Raw genomic sequence first — 16366 nt, 5'->3', positions numbered from 1 at the left:
AACAAAACTATAACAGCGCCATAGTTATGCACATTAAGACTCATCTTTTTTATTTACATGCACCAAATATGATTTCTCGTGCTGAGAGGGTCAGCGGAAGTCTAAATCACCACTCGAAAGAAGTGTGATCCTCATTATTCGTGCATTAGGATATACAACTAAACATCCCACACCACACCTTAAACCAGCTATAAAGCACTCTGTATCGACTCACGTACTTGATAATGAAAGAAAATGTGCGCATCCCACGAGACCGGCAGCTATCAGTCACATCCTTGGACAGCAAGAGATTGCAGAATTCAAGCATTGGCTACCCCAGCTGCTTCGGCATTGTCACTCTTTTGAGACGTCCAACCCTTCTTAGCTTCATAGTCCTTTACAGCAGCCTTGATTGCATCTTCAGCAAGCATGCTGCAGTGGAGCTTCACTGGCGGAAGTGAGAGGTGTTTTGCAATTTCTCTGCGATATATAAATGTATAAAAGAAGGTTCAATTCAAATGCAGAGGATAAAATATTCTAATACTATCGGAAGTATATACAAGCACAAAGAAAATTTCGACATTGCAACTTGGCCCCTGAACTTTTTGCTTAAACATTTTTAAGCATTCTATAAAACTGATTGAAAAAACCATTGATTTTTTATGCTAAATTATGTTACCAAAATATTATAACATTTGACACGACAAACTCTTGATCATGTTCGCATCCTAAATCTCCATCTTTTACTTTTTCCAGCCTTTTCCCACTCCATAGAGCTGGATAAGGCATAACGCATTCTTTCCCATCCTCAATTGCTCATCATATCTATTACAGATACTCTATTTCAATATTTTACTACAAGCTAGCAAAAATAACAAAAAGGTGCTGCAGTAAGTCATCAGTTTCTTGCGAAACGATTATCTTTTCGATCCAAGATAAATTATTATGCAACTTCGAGGTCAAATACGTTAGCAGTAAAAAACCAGAATGTAAAGTGTTGCATTTAAATCATGCTGCCAACTAAACAGTTATGAATTCAGATCTAGATTTTGAAATCTAGCTCCACCAAAAATGCTCTGTGATATAAGAAGACACTAAAATATGGAGGGACAACATCAAACATTTTCATTATGATGTCTTTTATTCCATGGAAATATGTATAAAGCACCGCAAGCGGCTGCAATATATATGACCTAGTAATTAATTAAAGCATTTGATGAAGACTATACTTTGGTTCTAATCAGATAAAAGGACATCTTATAATTTAAGGATACATGTAAAGTCAATCCCACCCACAGTGCAACTGGGAATCTGCCATGCGAATGGTAGAAAAGAATATAAAATGACAAGCGGGACTTTGAATCAAAAAAGAAAAGACGACTACACCAGACAGTTTGGTCACATATGTGAAAGAACTCTGCTTCACTTACTGCTTCTATGGATTTGAAAAGGCCTTTGAACATTGTGGAAAAAAAACCATAAAGGTTTGTAGATACTGGGCATTCAGGCTGCCCTAGCCCCAACATGACAAACACCATAATGGAAGAAAGGCATCTAAATTTCTATAGAAGGGACTAATCTAGACAATGAAGTAAGATGTTATAATTTAATATGAGAATTTTGTTTTCATGTAAGACATAGTAAAGCTAATAAGTCAGACTAAGTGTTATCCTCTGCGGATGCAGCATACAAAGACATGATTTTTGTTCACTACAAAGGGCATCTTCCATGAAAAAGGACACAACACTTCATTTTTTGTAATCATTTTTTTTTCTTTCCTTTTCTTTCTTTCTTTCTTTCTTGAACTGTAGTAATCTCATGTTTTAGGTTCTATTCTTGCCATCCGCAAAATAAGATTTCAAATTTCCATCACCACATCTATATAAGGTAGAAAAATTAAGAAGTTTGAATAAAGTAAAAAACAAGAAAAGAAGACATCTATCAAGTAGATTTCATCATGCAAAAAATAAAAAGAAACTCTTTACACTCGACAATAATTGAAAAAGGGCATTAAGTACTAAGAGAGCATAAGGTGAGCAGGACTCACGTGTTTTTTATGGACACTACTTCCTCCATTTGTTTTCCTTTCACCCATTCAGTAGCTGCAGCAAAACCAAACCAGCATCACCAGGCCAGAAGACATAACAGAAATCTTATAAAAATTTGAGAGTAAAATGCACATGAACTTCTGAAATATCCTGATCTAGTCCCTGAATTTTTGGCTTAAACATTTAGAGGCTTATCTTTAATACAATTTGCAGTTCGCCGTCCCTGTTTGCCGTACAAAACTGAAATTCATTTCATAATACCCTCTTTCTACAAATTGACTATTAAAACATTGTTCCAATTTTACTATGGAGTGATTTACAAATTCAGTTGATTGAAAAGAGCCAGAATTAACCCAACACTGGGAATGGGGCATCATGAAGCAAAGAATTAAGATATTTTGGACTAGCAGATAAGAGCTAAGAGTGCAATTGTTGAATCCCTTCGTAATGAAAACATTCAGGAACTAAATCATTAAAGAGAGAAGTTCAGGGATCGAGTAATAATATGATGAAAACAGAGGAACAAGCAATACAATTCAATCCAAAACTTCTCATCACTGCAGCAATAACACAGGGATTAGCACATAATTTTCTTTTTCCGGTTTTAGGTAAATAAAAATTAGGAAAGAGCAGTTCTCAGAAATGTTTCATCAGTTGTTACATCAATTCAAAGAAACCAGAGTACTCGCTACTCAGTTTCCTAACAATAATTCCATTCTTAACAAAACCTGTGCTCAATTTGAATCCAAATCAACTCCCCTCACAATAATTCTATTCTTAAAATACGCCACTGATTGAAACGAAAAGCAAAAGCAACTAAATTTACAGCATAGCAAATCAAAACAGTACGGAACTGCAAGAGATCGAAACCAAAAAATAAAAAAAAAAGAAATCGATTTCAAACACGAAGATGTTACGAACCAACAGAGGAGGAGGCGATCGCGGAGCCGCATCCGAAGGTCTTGAAGCACGCGTCGACGATCTTACCCGACTCCTCGTCGACCTTGATTTGGAGCTTCATCACGTCGCCGCACGCAGGAGCCCCCACCAACCCCGTCCCCACCGCGGGGTCGTCCTTGTCGAAGGACCCCACGTTCCTAGGGTTGTTGTAGTGGTCCACCACTCTCTCATGGTATCCCCGGATCGCCGCCGGAGCTCCGCCCACAGCGGCGGCGGCGCCGCCAGCAGGCGAGGCCCGCTGCGGAAACCCTAACCCTAACCCTAGCAACCTCTTTCCCGTAGCCCTAAGCATCGTTTCGCCCTTTTCCGAGCTTTCTCGGTTTCTACTTTATTCACCGCTTCGGCGTAAGTTATAGAACAACGGATGGAAGAGGCGGTGGGAGAGGACGTGGATGGTTGATCTCCTACAATGTACCCGAACACGAAACATTGAATCCGCGAATGATAGTTTGCCACGTGGAATACAGTAGTTGCAATGCTGACGTGGCGTACGAGATTTGTGAAGTGGATAAAACCGACGATGCCGTAGTACGCGCGAATCGACATTTGGTGATTTGCCTCGCGATCTCATCAAACCAAGTTATATATATAAAAAAAAAAACCTTTATTAAAAAAATAAATGTTAAAAAGTCCACGACGGAAACTTTCACTAAAAAGTTGTTGAATTTTACTCAATCTTTTTCAAAAAAACAAAACCATGATATTTTGCTGATATTAATGTCTTTATATTACACTTCACACCGACAAAAAAGAAAAGAAGACAAAACAATGGTGCTGTGCTTAAACAAAGATAATGTTATTGATCTAGCTGATTTTGTTATTGAATAATATATTTACTAAAATACAAAAAAAGATTTAGAGCTCCGTTCATGCAACTTCTCATACAACAAAGTAAATAAGAGATGAGAATCAGAACGAGGCATTAAGGTTTCCTTGGAAATTTTGAGAAATCGGGACGTCGCCGCTCCATGTAAGCCGTCTTTCCTTCATTTGCCTCTTCCGTGCCATAAAAGATGAGTGTTGCATTCCCACCAAGCTCCTGCATCAGGGAAGAATTTAACTGGAAAATACTGAAGACTTGCAGTGCCAGTAGAAAGGAGAGGGGGAGCAAAAATGTGGCAAGCTCAGATCATTTTTGCGTGATTTTCTAGAAAAATGATAATCTAGCATTCAACTGTAATCTGAGGGACTGAGCGCAAAGATCGGCAACTGCTCTTGCATGTCAAACAGAAGCTATAAATCTAAACACTCTCAGTGCAGTGTAAATATTGTGTATAATCATGTGGATAACATTTTCGCTATGTAAAGTTTATGCATACAGCAGCTTCTCGTATTGCACTCAAGAAATTGAATACGGCGCAAACAATACAAACTAGACAGATTTTTCAAATTTTGGTTCATTCTCCATCAGTATCCTTCATTTTCTTTTCTTTATAGCACGGAAAAGGCAAATATTTTCATTATGCCTCAATTAGTTGCATCAAAGTTAAACTGGTAGCCAATGATTTTTCTCAGAGATGGAATGGCAGAATCCACCCAAAACAAATTAAACCATCGAACCTTAAATCAAAGTGTTATTTCTTTATGGTATAAAACCATTGTGCTATTTGTAGACCAAACTTATACAGCACAGAGAGTACCTGAAGACCGGCATGGCCATCGTCTACAGCGTTAAGAGCAGATTTGAGCACCCGGATGGCTGTTGGGCTGTTCCGCAAAATTTCCCGGCACCATTTAAGCGTTTCCTGCTCTAATATCTCAAGCTACAAAGAGAAAAGGATATAATCAGTCAGCACATCTGAGACAAAATTGTAGCCAGTTGCCACCAATACTACGCAATCCACAAATTTACAGGAACTTGCTTCTTTTTGAGGGTCAATCACATGAACTTTTTTTTTTTTTTTCAGTGTAAATATAAAATTTATTTCAATAAATTTGTAGATATTCTGGACTAATGAGGCGATCGGTCATAGGATAGCAGCATCCTTCTTTTTTTATTTTTTATTTTTATCTTGACATTAAGCAACATATTTCTTGAATATGACCAACTGACAGTAAGGATGCATGTGGATTGCCTAAGGACGAGACTTTCTGTCTTTCAGGTAGGACATATAGGGAATCATTGAATATACAGTGAATCCTTAAACAAGTACAGGCCAACCCGTATGTATAAGACTATTCAAGAATGAGTGATTCTTTGTAGAGGAGGATGTAGAGGTGCCAGACTTTGATGATGGTAAGCCAAATCTTATGAAAATTGAGACAGAAAAAAATTAAGGGGAGAACCTGGGTTGACAAATGTGAGAAAATTTTCAAAAACTTAAATAAAATTTGAATTTATAAACTAGACGAGATTAAGCAGTGTATTTAAAGCTGACTCTTTGGCTGGTAATGATCATACGAGTAAATTATCCTCAATAAAAAGAAAAAGACCATATTAGTAAAGACACCAGATTTGCATTTGTACAGTCTAGTCCCTGAGAAGTGTTAGTATAAGAGACGATACAGGAAACTAGTGTTTTCTTTCGCGAACTTACTGGCACTACCACATTTATGAGTCCCATTTTCTCTGCTTCATAAGCAGTGTAAAATCGCGAGAGGAACCACATTTCTCGTGCTTTCTTTGGTCCAACCTGGCCAAACATGAAAACATGCAGTAGAAAACATAATAAATAGGTAGTATATAAAAGGATTCATTGTAAAAATATGACATATAAAAGAATGATTAGTTTCAAAATTATCCTTTGTGATGAAGTAAACACTCGACATATCATCTGCAAGAACGCTAACAAGGAGGCTTGCTATAATAACATCAATACTGATTCTCTTTGCAAGAGGTAGCCATATATCATGAAACTCACCTACCTCAAATTTTTAGCTTACCAAGCGGGACATGATCGAGGAACCATAACCAGCATCGAAGCTTCCAACCTGCAATAAGACATTACAAAACAAAAAAGATCAACAATGATGTTTATTCAAAATAACTAACAATGATGTTTATTCAAATCGAATGCATGCTGATGAAACATTTGGGAACATGGTGACAGTCAATTTGATTGAACCTGACAATATATCACACATCAAGATAGGAGAAACCATATCACTACTAATTTATTAACTCTTCAGTAATTATGTTGTTATAACTCATAAATCCTGAATAATGTGATTCCAACTATTCTCCATAAAATTGAACTTTCTAAATTTATGATTTTCCAAGAGTCCTGACTGGTTTGTTTCACTGTCAACGCTTCAAGACCTTTGTATCTTCCCCTAACTAACTCGCACAAAAGAGACTATATGGAGTAATATCCATACGAGTTCAATAAACACGGTAGTTATTGATCCCCAACATCACATTTGACATGATTCATGACTGAGATTTCCTACAAGCTGTTTATTACATAGATGGAGCCCAACAATCATGTCTTAATACCAAATATCCGGATATATCTGCCTAAGCACATGCAATAGTGATGACTTTTAAAAGTAGAGATAACTCTGCACACCCAGGAAATATGATTTTGGAAAAAAAGAAAAAAAAACCACTTGCATAAGAAATGCCCGTATGTTACATGTAGCTGATTTTTCACAAGTTGTCTAACTATAAGGTTAGTAGATACCTCACATTTCCAACAATGATGTTTATTCAAAATAACTAACATTTACTTTATTCACAAACAGACAAAGTATTCTTCAGGAATGATAATAATAAAGATATGATAGCCACCTTAGGGCCAGTCTGACCAAAAACTGCATTGTCAGCTGCAATTGTTAGATCGCAGACCATGTGTAATATGTGTCCACCGCCTACAGCATAACCTGCCACCTAATCATAAATAAGAGTGTCAATTATTTAATTGGGAAAAAAAGAGAGGAAAATTTAAGCATACAGAATATTGAAAGTGATAATCATACCATCGCGATGACTGGTTTAGGGAGACGGCGAATCTGTACCTGTAAAAAGACGATAGCCCGTAAGTATAATTTATTACTTACTGGATGACTGCTCATTAAACTATTGAAGCAGTCAGATGGAACTTACAGAAAGATGTAAAGTAGCGAGCGAATCAAAATAGCACAGTTTTCACTAGAAGATCCTCTTATGCGGAAAGGTCATCGTCAAAAGAAGATCAGTCTTATAATGGCAGAAGATGTTTACTATCTTTATACTAACATTTTTCTGATCGACCCTCTTCTCAGACTATTCCTAGAACAAGGCATATGTAAGTACACTTATTATGAGGATATCGTCCACTTAGTAAAAGTATGCAAACTTTCCAACAATCAACTAACAGATCTGCAAACAAAGAAAAGGTGACAAAATTCAATGCAAAAACATTGTGTTGCAGACTGAAATAACAATGAAAGCTCAGCGCATCGAAAATATCAGAAGTACTTAACGCAACTCATTTGTCATGAACAATATGCGCAATGATTATAGACTATAGTCCTCTAAGAAACACATTTTTGTCGTAAGCCTCACGCAAGAATCATGATGGCCTAAGTCTCATTTACTAGTATACAATTAAAGAAGAGGAACAACAGGAAATCTATGAAAATAAGAACAAGGATATCTACCTGAAGATCCAATACATTCAGACGACCAAAACTGTCAAAATCAGCATATCCATCAGAACTCCTCAATGCTTGGTCACCACCACTGCAAAAGGCCTTGGTTCCCTAAGTTAAAAGTAAACAATGGCATTGGCATAAGAGTTATTATATGGAAAAGGTAAAGTAATTATTGATGCTTTGCACTCCTATGGAGGCTGCAAAATTCAAAGTTGGTAAGGTATTCCAACGGTAGCCATCTGCAGAGAAAAGCAGAAAAGGCTAAAAAGGCACAAAAAGGTATTTTCCTGAGCTATCAGTCAGAGTTGCTCAGTCCTATGGAATTTATATCACAAACATTTTAATTCTTTTTCTCAATTCACATGAGGGTGTGTGTATGCAGTGAAGTTCCTAGTATTTATTGTGGAACTTAACAATCACAAAATTATAGTATCAAATTGAAGAATTTAAAAATTGAGATCTAAAAACGTTTATCACAAGGCCATCTATTTAAATATCATATACCTTTCCTGTCAAAATGACGACACCAATTGTACTGTCATCCCTAGCATCGTTGAATGCACGCATAAGCTCTTTAACTGTTAGGGGCCGGAAAGCATTTCTTCTTTCTGGACGATTGATTGTGATCTGGAGAAATAAAAGAAACAAAAGTATAAATATATAGATCCAGGACTTTTTTTTTTTTGTAAGAAAGATCCAGAAAAGTGCAAAATTTAGATAACTTACCAGGCTACCAGATGTTGTATCAACAAGTTTGAACTATCCTATGAAATATGAGAATATTTTTCATCATACAAGCATTTTTTTCCGAAGGAAATCATATAAACAAGTTCAGGGAACATCTATTGCTTTAGTCATTCGCAATTTTAGTTCTTAGACTAACAGATTATACTATACACAGAAATTGGACATTATGTTTCCTATTTTGTAGTTCTTCATGTCAAATAATCAAAAATCACCAGAACATGTGCAAATATATGCACATTGGAATGAAATTGAATACAATGAAATATACCAAAAGAAATCAACAAACATTGTACCTGGAAAAGAACAGTGACTGTTAACAACCAAAATGACACTGTCCATTTTGGTACTCGCTTATATCAATATTGATGTTCACATAGTACGACTGTCAAAATTAGCCAGGATATTGTGCAAAAAGTTCCCATTCCCCCCCCTTTTTTTTCTTTTCTTTTGATACCTTAGGCGAACGTTTGAAGAGCATAAGAAATAAAGAATGGGAATCTAACATTAAAAAAAAGGGTAATATAATCCATTTTGAAGTAAACCCCTGAAGCTTAATTTGCTCTTATTTGCATTTTTCAATTTGAGTTTAACATTTCAAAATAAGGAATACACTTACATCTCGTTCAACAAACAGTTATATATTTAACGGAAAAAAAAAGAAATCGAGAACCATCTCTATTACAATACCTTGGCGATCCCTTCCCCGAGGGCTTTCTCATAGATAATGTCGACGAACCCCTTCCCCGACTCATCATCGCACACCTCTCTCCACGCGGCCTCCTTCGCCGAGACCTCGCCATGGACGCGCCTGTAGCTGTCCTCGGCCGAAGCCACGGATCGCACGATCGGAGGCGCGGGAGAGAGGGGAGAGATAGAAGGGAGGAGGTGGCTGGCGATGCGCGCCACTCTCCTCTCCACGGAGGTGAGCTCCTTCCTCTTCTCGGGGTTCTTCGCCATGGGAGGAGCTCGGTAGTGCGAAGGATAGAGGGGGTTTAGGGTTGCGGGAGGAAGAGGACGAAGAGGTTGAAGAGGGAGGGGACATTGGCGGGGTTTATCGAGTGTTTCGGATAAGATACGGGGACAACGTGATAAGCCCACAACTGTAGAACGCATAACTTGTCAACCGTAGAACACTTTGAAGTTTGAATTAGCAATTTCACCTTTTTAAATTTTAATTAATTAATTTTACTATCCATTTTTTTTTAAAAATTATTACTTCAAATCAGTCAATAATATTTTAAAGTCAATTTATACTAATTAAATTTATAAAAAGTTGACTGGCTCTGATTAAATAAAATAAAAAAATAGCTAATAAAAATAAAATTATAAAAGATTAAATAGTCAACTCAAAATAATTTATAGTTTAAATAAATTATATATATTTTTTATCTTATTTTAATTATTTTCTCAAGAATTAAAACTTGAGAAAGCTACTGTTGTGGTTATTATCAAGATTGCTTCTCGAAAATTTAATTTTTACTCACAATTTTATATTAAGGGTTTGTATTCTTAATTTTTTTAGAAAATTTTGAGTGTGTATGTCGGGTATAAAGGTTTACAAATTATTTCATGAGGTAGCGTACACAAATATATATTTTTATGTATTCGATATGTTCGTAATTATTATTATTATTTTTATTATAATTAATTACTTTATAATGTATTTGCTGAATAAACAATAATAATTTTTTTTTTAAATACTACTGTTGAAGGTTTATGCTGACCCTTTTTACAATTTAAAATTCAAATGGCTAAGTAATCAGGCTAAGTTATGATAAGGAGGAGTTGCTATAATTTTGCATTTTTTGAAAAAAAAAATTTACTATTAGTCGTTGACAACGTTCATGAATTACTCCTTCTTTAATAAAAGTTTAAAAAATTAGTTTTTTTAAAAGTACAGTGCAAAAAACACCAGATATTGAAAAACCTCAGTAAATAAGTTTAAAAAGATCGTCGAGGAGTTGTGATACAAAATAGACAAAGCTGAGAGGGTTTTCGTATATTTTCGCTCAATAAGATTAAAAATCGGTATCTAACAACCTTGATTGTCACGAAAAGAGCACGAATGGCGAACGCGGACTCCACGCCTCGCCCACGGCCGCCTCCCCGGCGACTCTCTATCTTCACGCCTCTTCTCACTGCGCCCTCTCTCCCTTTCTCTCTCCGCTCCACTTCGCCCTCTCTCACAACCCTCTCCCTCTCCCTGCGCCCTTTTCCCTCTTCCTCTCTCTCACCCCCTCCCATGGCGTTCTCCGCCCACGCGCGCCGCGGGCTTCTCCTCCCAATTCGTCGCCACGACGACTACGGCCTCTCGTATGCCGCTTCATCGCTCTCGGCACGGAGCAGTTGTGCACTCCCCCCCCCCCCCCCCCCCCCCACTTTTTTTTTTGATAAGTTTGGTGAGATTTTTGTGTTGGGTTGCTTCTATAGCCGCGGATCTGCGCTTCGAGACGCCGTTGAGGATCGTGGAGTATCCCGATCCGATGCTGAGAGCGAGGAACAAGCGGATCAATACGTTCGATGAAAACCTAAAGAGGCTTGTCCAAGAGATGTTTGATGTTATGTACAAGTGAGTCTCTAATCGCTTTTCAATTTTTTAAAAAAAATTAAATTTGAGATTTTTGGAATGTTCTGAGAGCATAAAACCCTGCATAGAGAGCTGAACTTGCAGTTAATGTTTGCTTGATACATAACTTAAAAAATTTGCGTTTTAGTACGTAATTGTCTGAAACTTAGATTTTAATACTCAGCTACTACAAGCACAAACAGCTCGAGAACCATTGTTTGCACTCGCCTCTCATCTTACACTTCCACTGCATCACATTCGAAACTATGCAAATTTTAAACGGAGAAAGGTTTCAACGAGGTGAGTGATAGATATTGGAGTGTGAAATGCGATGAAAGGCAGATAGTGGAGTGGTAGACGGATATACGAATGCATTGCTTGCAGGCAATAATATCTAGAGCAATTGCGAACAATGGTGAGGTGGGACTTTTTTATAAAATAACCCTGTAAAAATTTAGAATTTGCAAAATGGCCCTGTCAAAATTTTATTTGGAAAACTAACCCTCCTTTCGCAACGCCGGCGCCATGTCAGAATTTTTTTTAAAGGCGATGAATCGTTTCCCGTTTTCTCCCATTTCTTTTAAAGGCGGTGAATCGTTTTAAAAGTGGTGAATCGTTCCCCGCTTTCTCCATTTCTTTTAAAGGCGGTGAATCGTTCACCGCATTCATTAAAAGTGAGATTGTTAGGATTATATGTAGATTATTAGAATTTTTATTTGATTATTAGAATTGTATGGATAGATTATTAGGATTTTCAGGCTGTTAAGATTGTATGAAATTATATGGATAAATTATTAGGATTTAAAAGTTGTTAAGATTATATGTGATTTGTTAAAATTTTTTGTGGTTGTTAGGATTATATAGTAAATAAGTGAAAGGCGGTCAATCATTCACCGCCTTTAAAAGAAATGGGAGAAAGCGGGGAACGATTCACCGCCTTTAAAAGAAATGGGAGAAAGCGGAGAACGATTCACCGCCTTTAAAAGAAATGGAAGAAAGCGGAAAACGATTCACCGCCTTTAAAAGAAATTATGATGTGGCGCCGATGTGGCGAAAGGAGGGTTAGTTTTCTAAATAAAATTTTGAGAGGATTATTTCGTAAATTTTAAAATTCTAGAGGGTTGTTTTATAAAAAAAGTCCGGTGAGGTGCTACAATTAGAATCTCAGAAAGGTTAGGTGAAATAGATACTTTTAAAGTTGAGGCACCCGTTTGCAAAGGCTCGTAGTTCGGATTACCTTTACGCATTTTTACCTAAAAATAATCAGTATATTCTTGTGAGTAATTCTTGAATAAATATTTAAAGAGATATATATATTTTTTCCTGTTTGGCATATGCAGAACTGATGGGATTGGTCTCTCAGCACCTCAAGTTGGAATTAATGTTCATCTCATGGTATTTAATCCCGCCGGTGAGCGTGGAGAAGGAGAGGAGATTGTTCTTGTGAATCCAGTGTTATATAAAGCATCAAAAAAGACTCTTTTTTATGATGAAGGTTGCTTATCATTTCCAGGAATATATGCAGATGTAGAGGTAAGAATCGCCTGTGTTGCTTGTCTACCCATTTTTGTGGCTGTTGTTCTTTGCTGATTTTGTGGTGCAGTGACTTAAAAGGACCTTACATTACCTTTTCATATTCCTTGCAATGCACTGTTTATAATCCTAATCCTGTTATTTTGATCAAGAAATCGAGATGACAATATCTAGATGCAGTGATTTCTTTTCTGCGATCAATTCAGAAAAGCTTTAGAAATTCTTTGGAAACTTAATTCGCAACAACTAATGCTATCATATGTAAATGAGAAGATTGCAGGTCATTAAACTGCTTCAATTCACAGCATCTAATAATAATCCATTGTTGTTGAGAGAACTGCATAAGCCTATGCAAGCCTAGATGGCTAAGGTCGCTATTTTCTAAATTATTATTTTTTCAAAGTATGAAAGATATCCCTCCTTCTCTCAAATGCCAGAGGCGATTTCCTCTAATTTCTAGGACCCACACCTATCCCACATTGCTTCTCCTGGTCTCTTTAGTTTCCTGCTCGAATCAATCACAAACTACTAATGCAACATAAATCTAAAAGACGCAGTTCATCTGTTTATCTACGACTTCTTTAGATATCTTGTGAGGAGCTGCATACAAGCAGAGACTATTACAGTTTGTAATTTCATATAAACTTTTTAATTTCTTGTCTATGATAATTGAAATTAAACAAATAATCTCTGTCGACCTGGACAACAAATTTTAATCAAGTGCTGAGTTACATAATTGGTAAATCTCGAATAATGGTTTAACTTTTTGGTACTGGTTGATCACTTTCTTCCCTTGGTATATTTGAAAAGTGGTACTTTTTTTTTTTGATTTGTGGAAAACTTATGGCCTTTTGAGGTTTGGTAGGAAAGTCTTCTATGATTGCCTTGTGAATTAGTTTTGCTTTCTTTATTTGTATTGTCTCTTCTAGTTTTAATTAAATTCCAATTCACATTGTTTTTCTCAAATTAGTAAACCATACCATAGCATCCTAGATAAGTATTATCGAGTTTGCATCCTGTCATCTGAATGACATCACTTACTAACCTTTCTGATTCAAACCCTCTGATAGTCTAAAACAAAATCAAAATTTCATCTGTGGATTCTTGCATGCAAAATCTTTTTTTGTTTTTTAAGATTTAGTTTTGTTTCATTTTTTGGTTGTTATTCTGTTTCAGTTGATAAGAATGGTAGTTATCATTTTCTCACCTTAAGTGTGATCTACTATTTTGCTGTTAAACTTATTAACAGAGTTGATGAAGGAAATTAATCTTCCACAAATTTTCTTGTTTCTCCGTTCAGAGACCTGCATCTGTGAAAATTGATGCTCGAGATATAACTGGAGCGAAGTTTAAAGTTAGTTTGTCAGGCCTTCCTGCACGAGTATTCCAGCATGAGTTTGATCATCTGAAGGTACTATATACAATTGACGTTGTTGCATGCTACTTTCTCATATTTTAGTTACACTTAGCGTGACCATGATGAGTCTTGGTGAAAATTCACGGATGGGTAAGAAAAATTTAGTGCATATGACTTTCCATCTCCTAATTATGCTAGAAGCTTGATATCGTGGTCACACGAGGATTGCTTGTTTCATTTACTTTTTAATTGTTGGAAAATTCAGACCTGAAGATTATTTAATAGTTTGAAAAGAAATTCTGGTTTACCTTTTTGTGAATAAATTAATTTCCGTATGTTGCAGTTGCATAATTTTGGTGAAGAAATATTATGCTCTCTTTGGTTTTGATCTTGTTTCTATTTATATCCTTGTTGTGGGTTTGCAGGGGGTTCTTTTTATTGATAGAATGACTGATGATGTCCTTGAAAGCATTCAGTCCCAACTACAGGTTAGTATTTATAAGTATTGATTTCGTTATAGATATATTTCACTCGATTAATGAGACTATTTTTGAAAATACATTTTTCATTATTTTTTTTTCCACATGTGAAATGGAAATTTCTTAATTGTCAGAATGAATTCTGGCAAACCAAAGATCTTTGACTCTTACAAATTTGATTACTTTGTGCCTTCATCTGGTCCATTTCCTTTGCTCTTATGACATTAATTCTTCGTGCCTTCATCTGGTCCATTTACTTTGCTCTTATGACATTAATTCTACAACTTCCCTATTTATAATTTCTTTATTTGGCAACAGGATCTGGAAAAGAAGTATGAGAGCAGAACAGGGCTACCAACCCCTGAATCAGTTAGTAACAATCAAAAGAGAAAGGCGGCTGTTGGATTTTCACAACGCTGATTCATTAGCAAGTCCTTCTTCTTGGTTAGCTGCTCTCTCCTTGGTTTATCTTCTATCTACAGGACAATGAAACTGTTGGGTGAAGATTTTACCAAAGGTTGGCTAAATAGAATGGTTTCTGAACCAGTTGGCTATTTATTCCATATACTGGCATCTAGTTGTAGTAGCAAATTTTTACTTTCTAACATGTTGGAACTGCATTCTTATTATTGATGCTTCGGAAATCTTATCATAGATGTAATCTTATTGTATTTTTTGCAGTTATATCACTGTTTTCCAAGCACCTTCTTTTATCTGCTTTATTTTATAAATATCTTTTTTTTAAGTAGCTAATTGTTATAAACATTTGTATGCCTTGATCATGAGGTTTGTATAATCAACACTGTAAGCATTTCTATTCTTTTAATATGATTTCTTCTCCTTCCATATAGGCCATAGTCAGAAATCTTGAGATAGCTTATTTCTTTTAGCTAGAGTTCTTAGATTTTAATTATATGTTTGACATAGATTTTCCTGAATGTTGTAAATTGGCAATTGCATCTGTTGCTTATGCATAACGAAGTGCCAACTAGTAGTGAATGAAATACTTTGATGGATCTGTGACAAATATTTGTCCAATAATACTTCTAGCTAGTAGTCTTTTGGCTGGAGTGCATCTATTAGTTTCTTTTCGGTGAATTAGATTTTTATATCCATTTTGTTTTGTACACCCATATTTCACTCGATTGCCTCACAATTATTAGTCATTAAGTTTCCTAGTTTTTTCCGTACCTTTTTTTTTTACTTATGCTCATCTTGGATTGTGAGAGAACTCTTTGCTATATCTTACTGTATCCAAGCATTGAGACAATTGGTCCGACAGCTTGGCCGTTGCTGCATTAGAATTGTCTTGGTGCAATTTGTTAGAAGGGTAACCTCCTAATCGAAGAATGTTTTGTTATGATCCATATCATTGTATTATTCTAATGGTCAAGTTACCTAATGCAAGCCTCTTTTGCTCTATGACCAATTTGGTATAGATATTGCTGGTAGAGCAAATAGGCATCATAGCATCAAGAGATTTGTTCATATTATTGTTAAGCATGGGAGTGACGGTTAGTTGGAATGGTCGATAATAGGAGTTGGATAAAGCCTTAAAGATGGTTCAACATTTAAAGAATAAAATGAGTGGGAGAGCTTACAAATTAAGATAGTAGCACCCTCAATAAAAGTCTGCAAAATTTTATTCTAAGAATCTATTATGTTGCCAGTTTTAGTTTTTTCACTCTTCAATTGGTTTTGTTCAGTTTGGTTATGTCACATATCTCAAAGGTAGTAATTATGAGATATAAATCCGTTCCCAAGTTATGAGAGTTTGACTTTATGAAATTTTTTTTTTCAGCTGTTTCAGGAACCCACTCATTCTGATATGCTAATATGCAAAGGAGAGCACATTATTCTCTGTGTTCTGATAGTTGTCGATTTTGTTATCCGTCTGCTGACTGATTTTTATTCTTCAATATAGTATATAGAGCAGAGGAAGTTCTTACACCTCTAATCGAAACTTTGATAAAGTAACATCTTATGTATAAAAAGGATTGTCGTAATGCCTATGTTTTTTCAATGGTTATTGGTGCTTTTTTTTGTCTTGTCTTAATTGTCAATTCTATTTTTGAGCTTTTGATTCACCTATGGGGAACCATTTTCTTTCTTTTCCTTTATG

The 16366-nt window shown here is 35.9% G+C and overlaps 3 protein-coding genes across 4 annotated transcripts; 1 reads left to right on the top strand and 2 right to left on the bottom strand.

Moving 5' to 3' along the window:
• LOC109717271 (iron-sulfur cluster assembly scaffold protein IscU-like) lies at positions 1 to 3333 on the bottom strand. The gene is made up of 3 exons (XM_020242945.1): positions 2949 to 3333; positions 2027 to 2081; positions 1 to 459 (listed from the first exon to the last, which is right to left on the bottom strand). The coding sequence occupies exons 1-3, from the start codon at positions 3277 to 3279 to the stop codon at positions 300 to 302; spliced, it is 546 nt and encodes a 181-aa protein (XP_020098534.1). The 5' UTR covers positions 3280 to 3333; the 3' UTR covers positions 1 to 299.
• LOC109717269 (1,4-dihydroxy-2-naphthoyl-CoA synthase, peroxisomal) lies at positions 3757 to 9420 on the bottom strand. The gene is made up of 9 exons (XM_020242943.1): positions 8997 to 9420; positions 8067 to 8189; positions 7569 to 7670; positions 6906 to 6944; positions 6718 to 6816; positions 5871 to 5918; positions 5525 to 5620; positions 4628 to 4750; positions 3757 to 4026 (listed from the first exon to the last, which is right to left on the bottom strand). The coding sequence occupies exons 1-9, from the start codon at positions 9264 to 9266 to the stop codon at positions 3910 to 3912; spliced, it is 1017 nt and encodes a 338-aa protein (XP_020098532.1). The 5' UTR covers positions 9267 to 9420; the 3' UTR covers positions 3757 to 3909.
• LOC109717265 (peptide deformylase 1B, chloroplastic) lies at positions 10714 to 16300 on the top strand. Of its 2 annotated transcripts, none has more exons than XR_002218141.1 (6): positions 10714 to 10878; positions 12216 to 12408; positions 13709 to 13819; positions 14191 to 14253; positions 14563 to 14761; positions 16046 to 16300. XR_002218141.1 is itself a non-coding variant. In XM_020242942.1 (6 exons), the coding sequence occupies exons 1-5, from the start codon at positions 10793 to 10795 to the stop codon at positions 14662 to 14664; spliced, it is 555 nt and encodes a 184-aa protein (XP_020098531.1). In that variant the 5' UTR covers positions 10714 to 10792; the 3' UTR covers positions 14665 to 14688; positions 16046 to 16300. The 2 variants fall into 2 exon arrangements, 1 of the variants encoding a protein (XP_020098531.1); XM_020242942.1 differs by having other exon boundaries at positions 14563 to 14688.

This window comes from Ananas comosus, linkage group 11, assembly GCF_001540865.1.
Source record: "Ananas comosus cultivar F153 linkage group 11, ASM154086v1, whole genome shotgun sequence".
In the NCBI taxonomy this organism is placed as follows: domain Eukaryota; kingdom Viridiplantae; phylum Streptophyta; class Magnoliopsida; order Poales; family Bromeliaceae; genus Ananas; species Ananas comosus.
Note: the sequence above shows the minus strand (reverse complement) of the source record. Positions and strands in the feature narration are given on the sequence as shown.

Bases quoted from the DNA above. Each gene is read 5' to 3' on its own strand.
- LOC109717271 (XM_020242945.1), bottom strand. From the start codon at position 3,279: ATGCTTAGGGCTACGGGAAAGAGGTTGCTAGGGTTAGGGTTAGGGTTT. The intron at 2,082-2,948 runs GTTCGTAACATC...GTTTTGCTGCAG, and splicing joins GATCGCCTCCTCCTCTGTTG to CTACTGAATGGGTGAAAGGA. The intron at 460-2,026 runs GTGAGTCCTGCT...TATATATCGCAG, and splicing joins GTAGTGTCCATAAAAAACAC to AGAAATTGCAAAACACCTCT.
- LOC109717265 (XM_020242942.1), top strand. From the start codon at position 10,793: ATGCTGAGAGCGAGGAACAAGCGGATCAATACGTTCGATGAAAACCTA. The intron at 10,879-12,215 runs GTGAGTCTCTAA...TGGCATATGCAG, and splicing joins ATGTTTGATGTTATGTACAA to AACTGATGGGATTGGTCTCT. The intron at 13,820-14,190 runs GTACTATATACA...GTGGGTTTGCAG, and splicing joins ATGAGTTTGATCATCTGAAG to GGGGTTCTTTTTATTGATAG.
- LOC109717269 (XM_020242943.1), bottom strand. From the start codon at position 9,266: ATGGCGAAGAACCCCGAGAAGAGGAAGGAGCTCACCTCCGTGGAGAGG. The intron at 7,671-8,066 runs GTATATGATATT...CTTTTAACTTAG, and splicing joins TCGTCATTTTGACAGGAAAG to GGAACCAAGGCCTTTTGCAG. The intron at 6,945-7,568 runs GTAGATATCCTT...GTCTTTTTACAG, and splicing joins TGAATGTATTGGATCTTCAG to GTACAGATTCGCCGTCTCCC.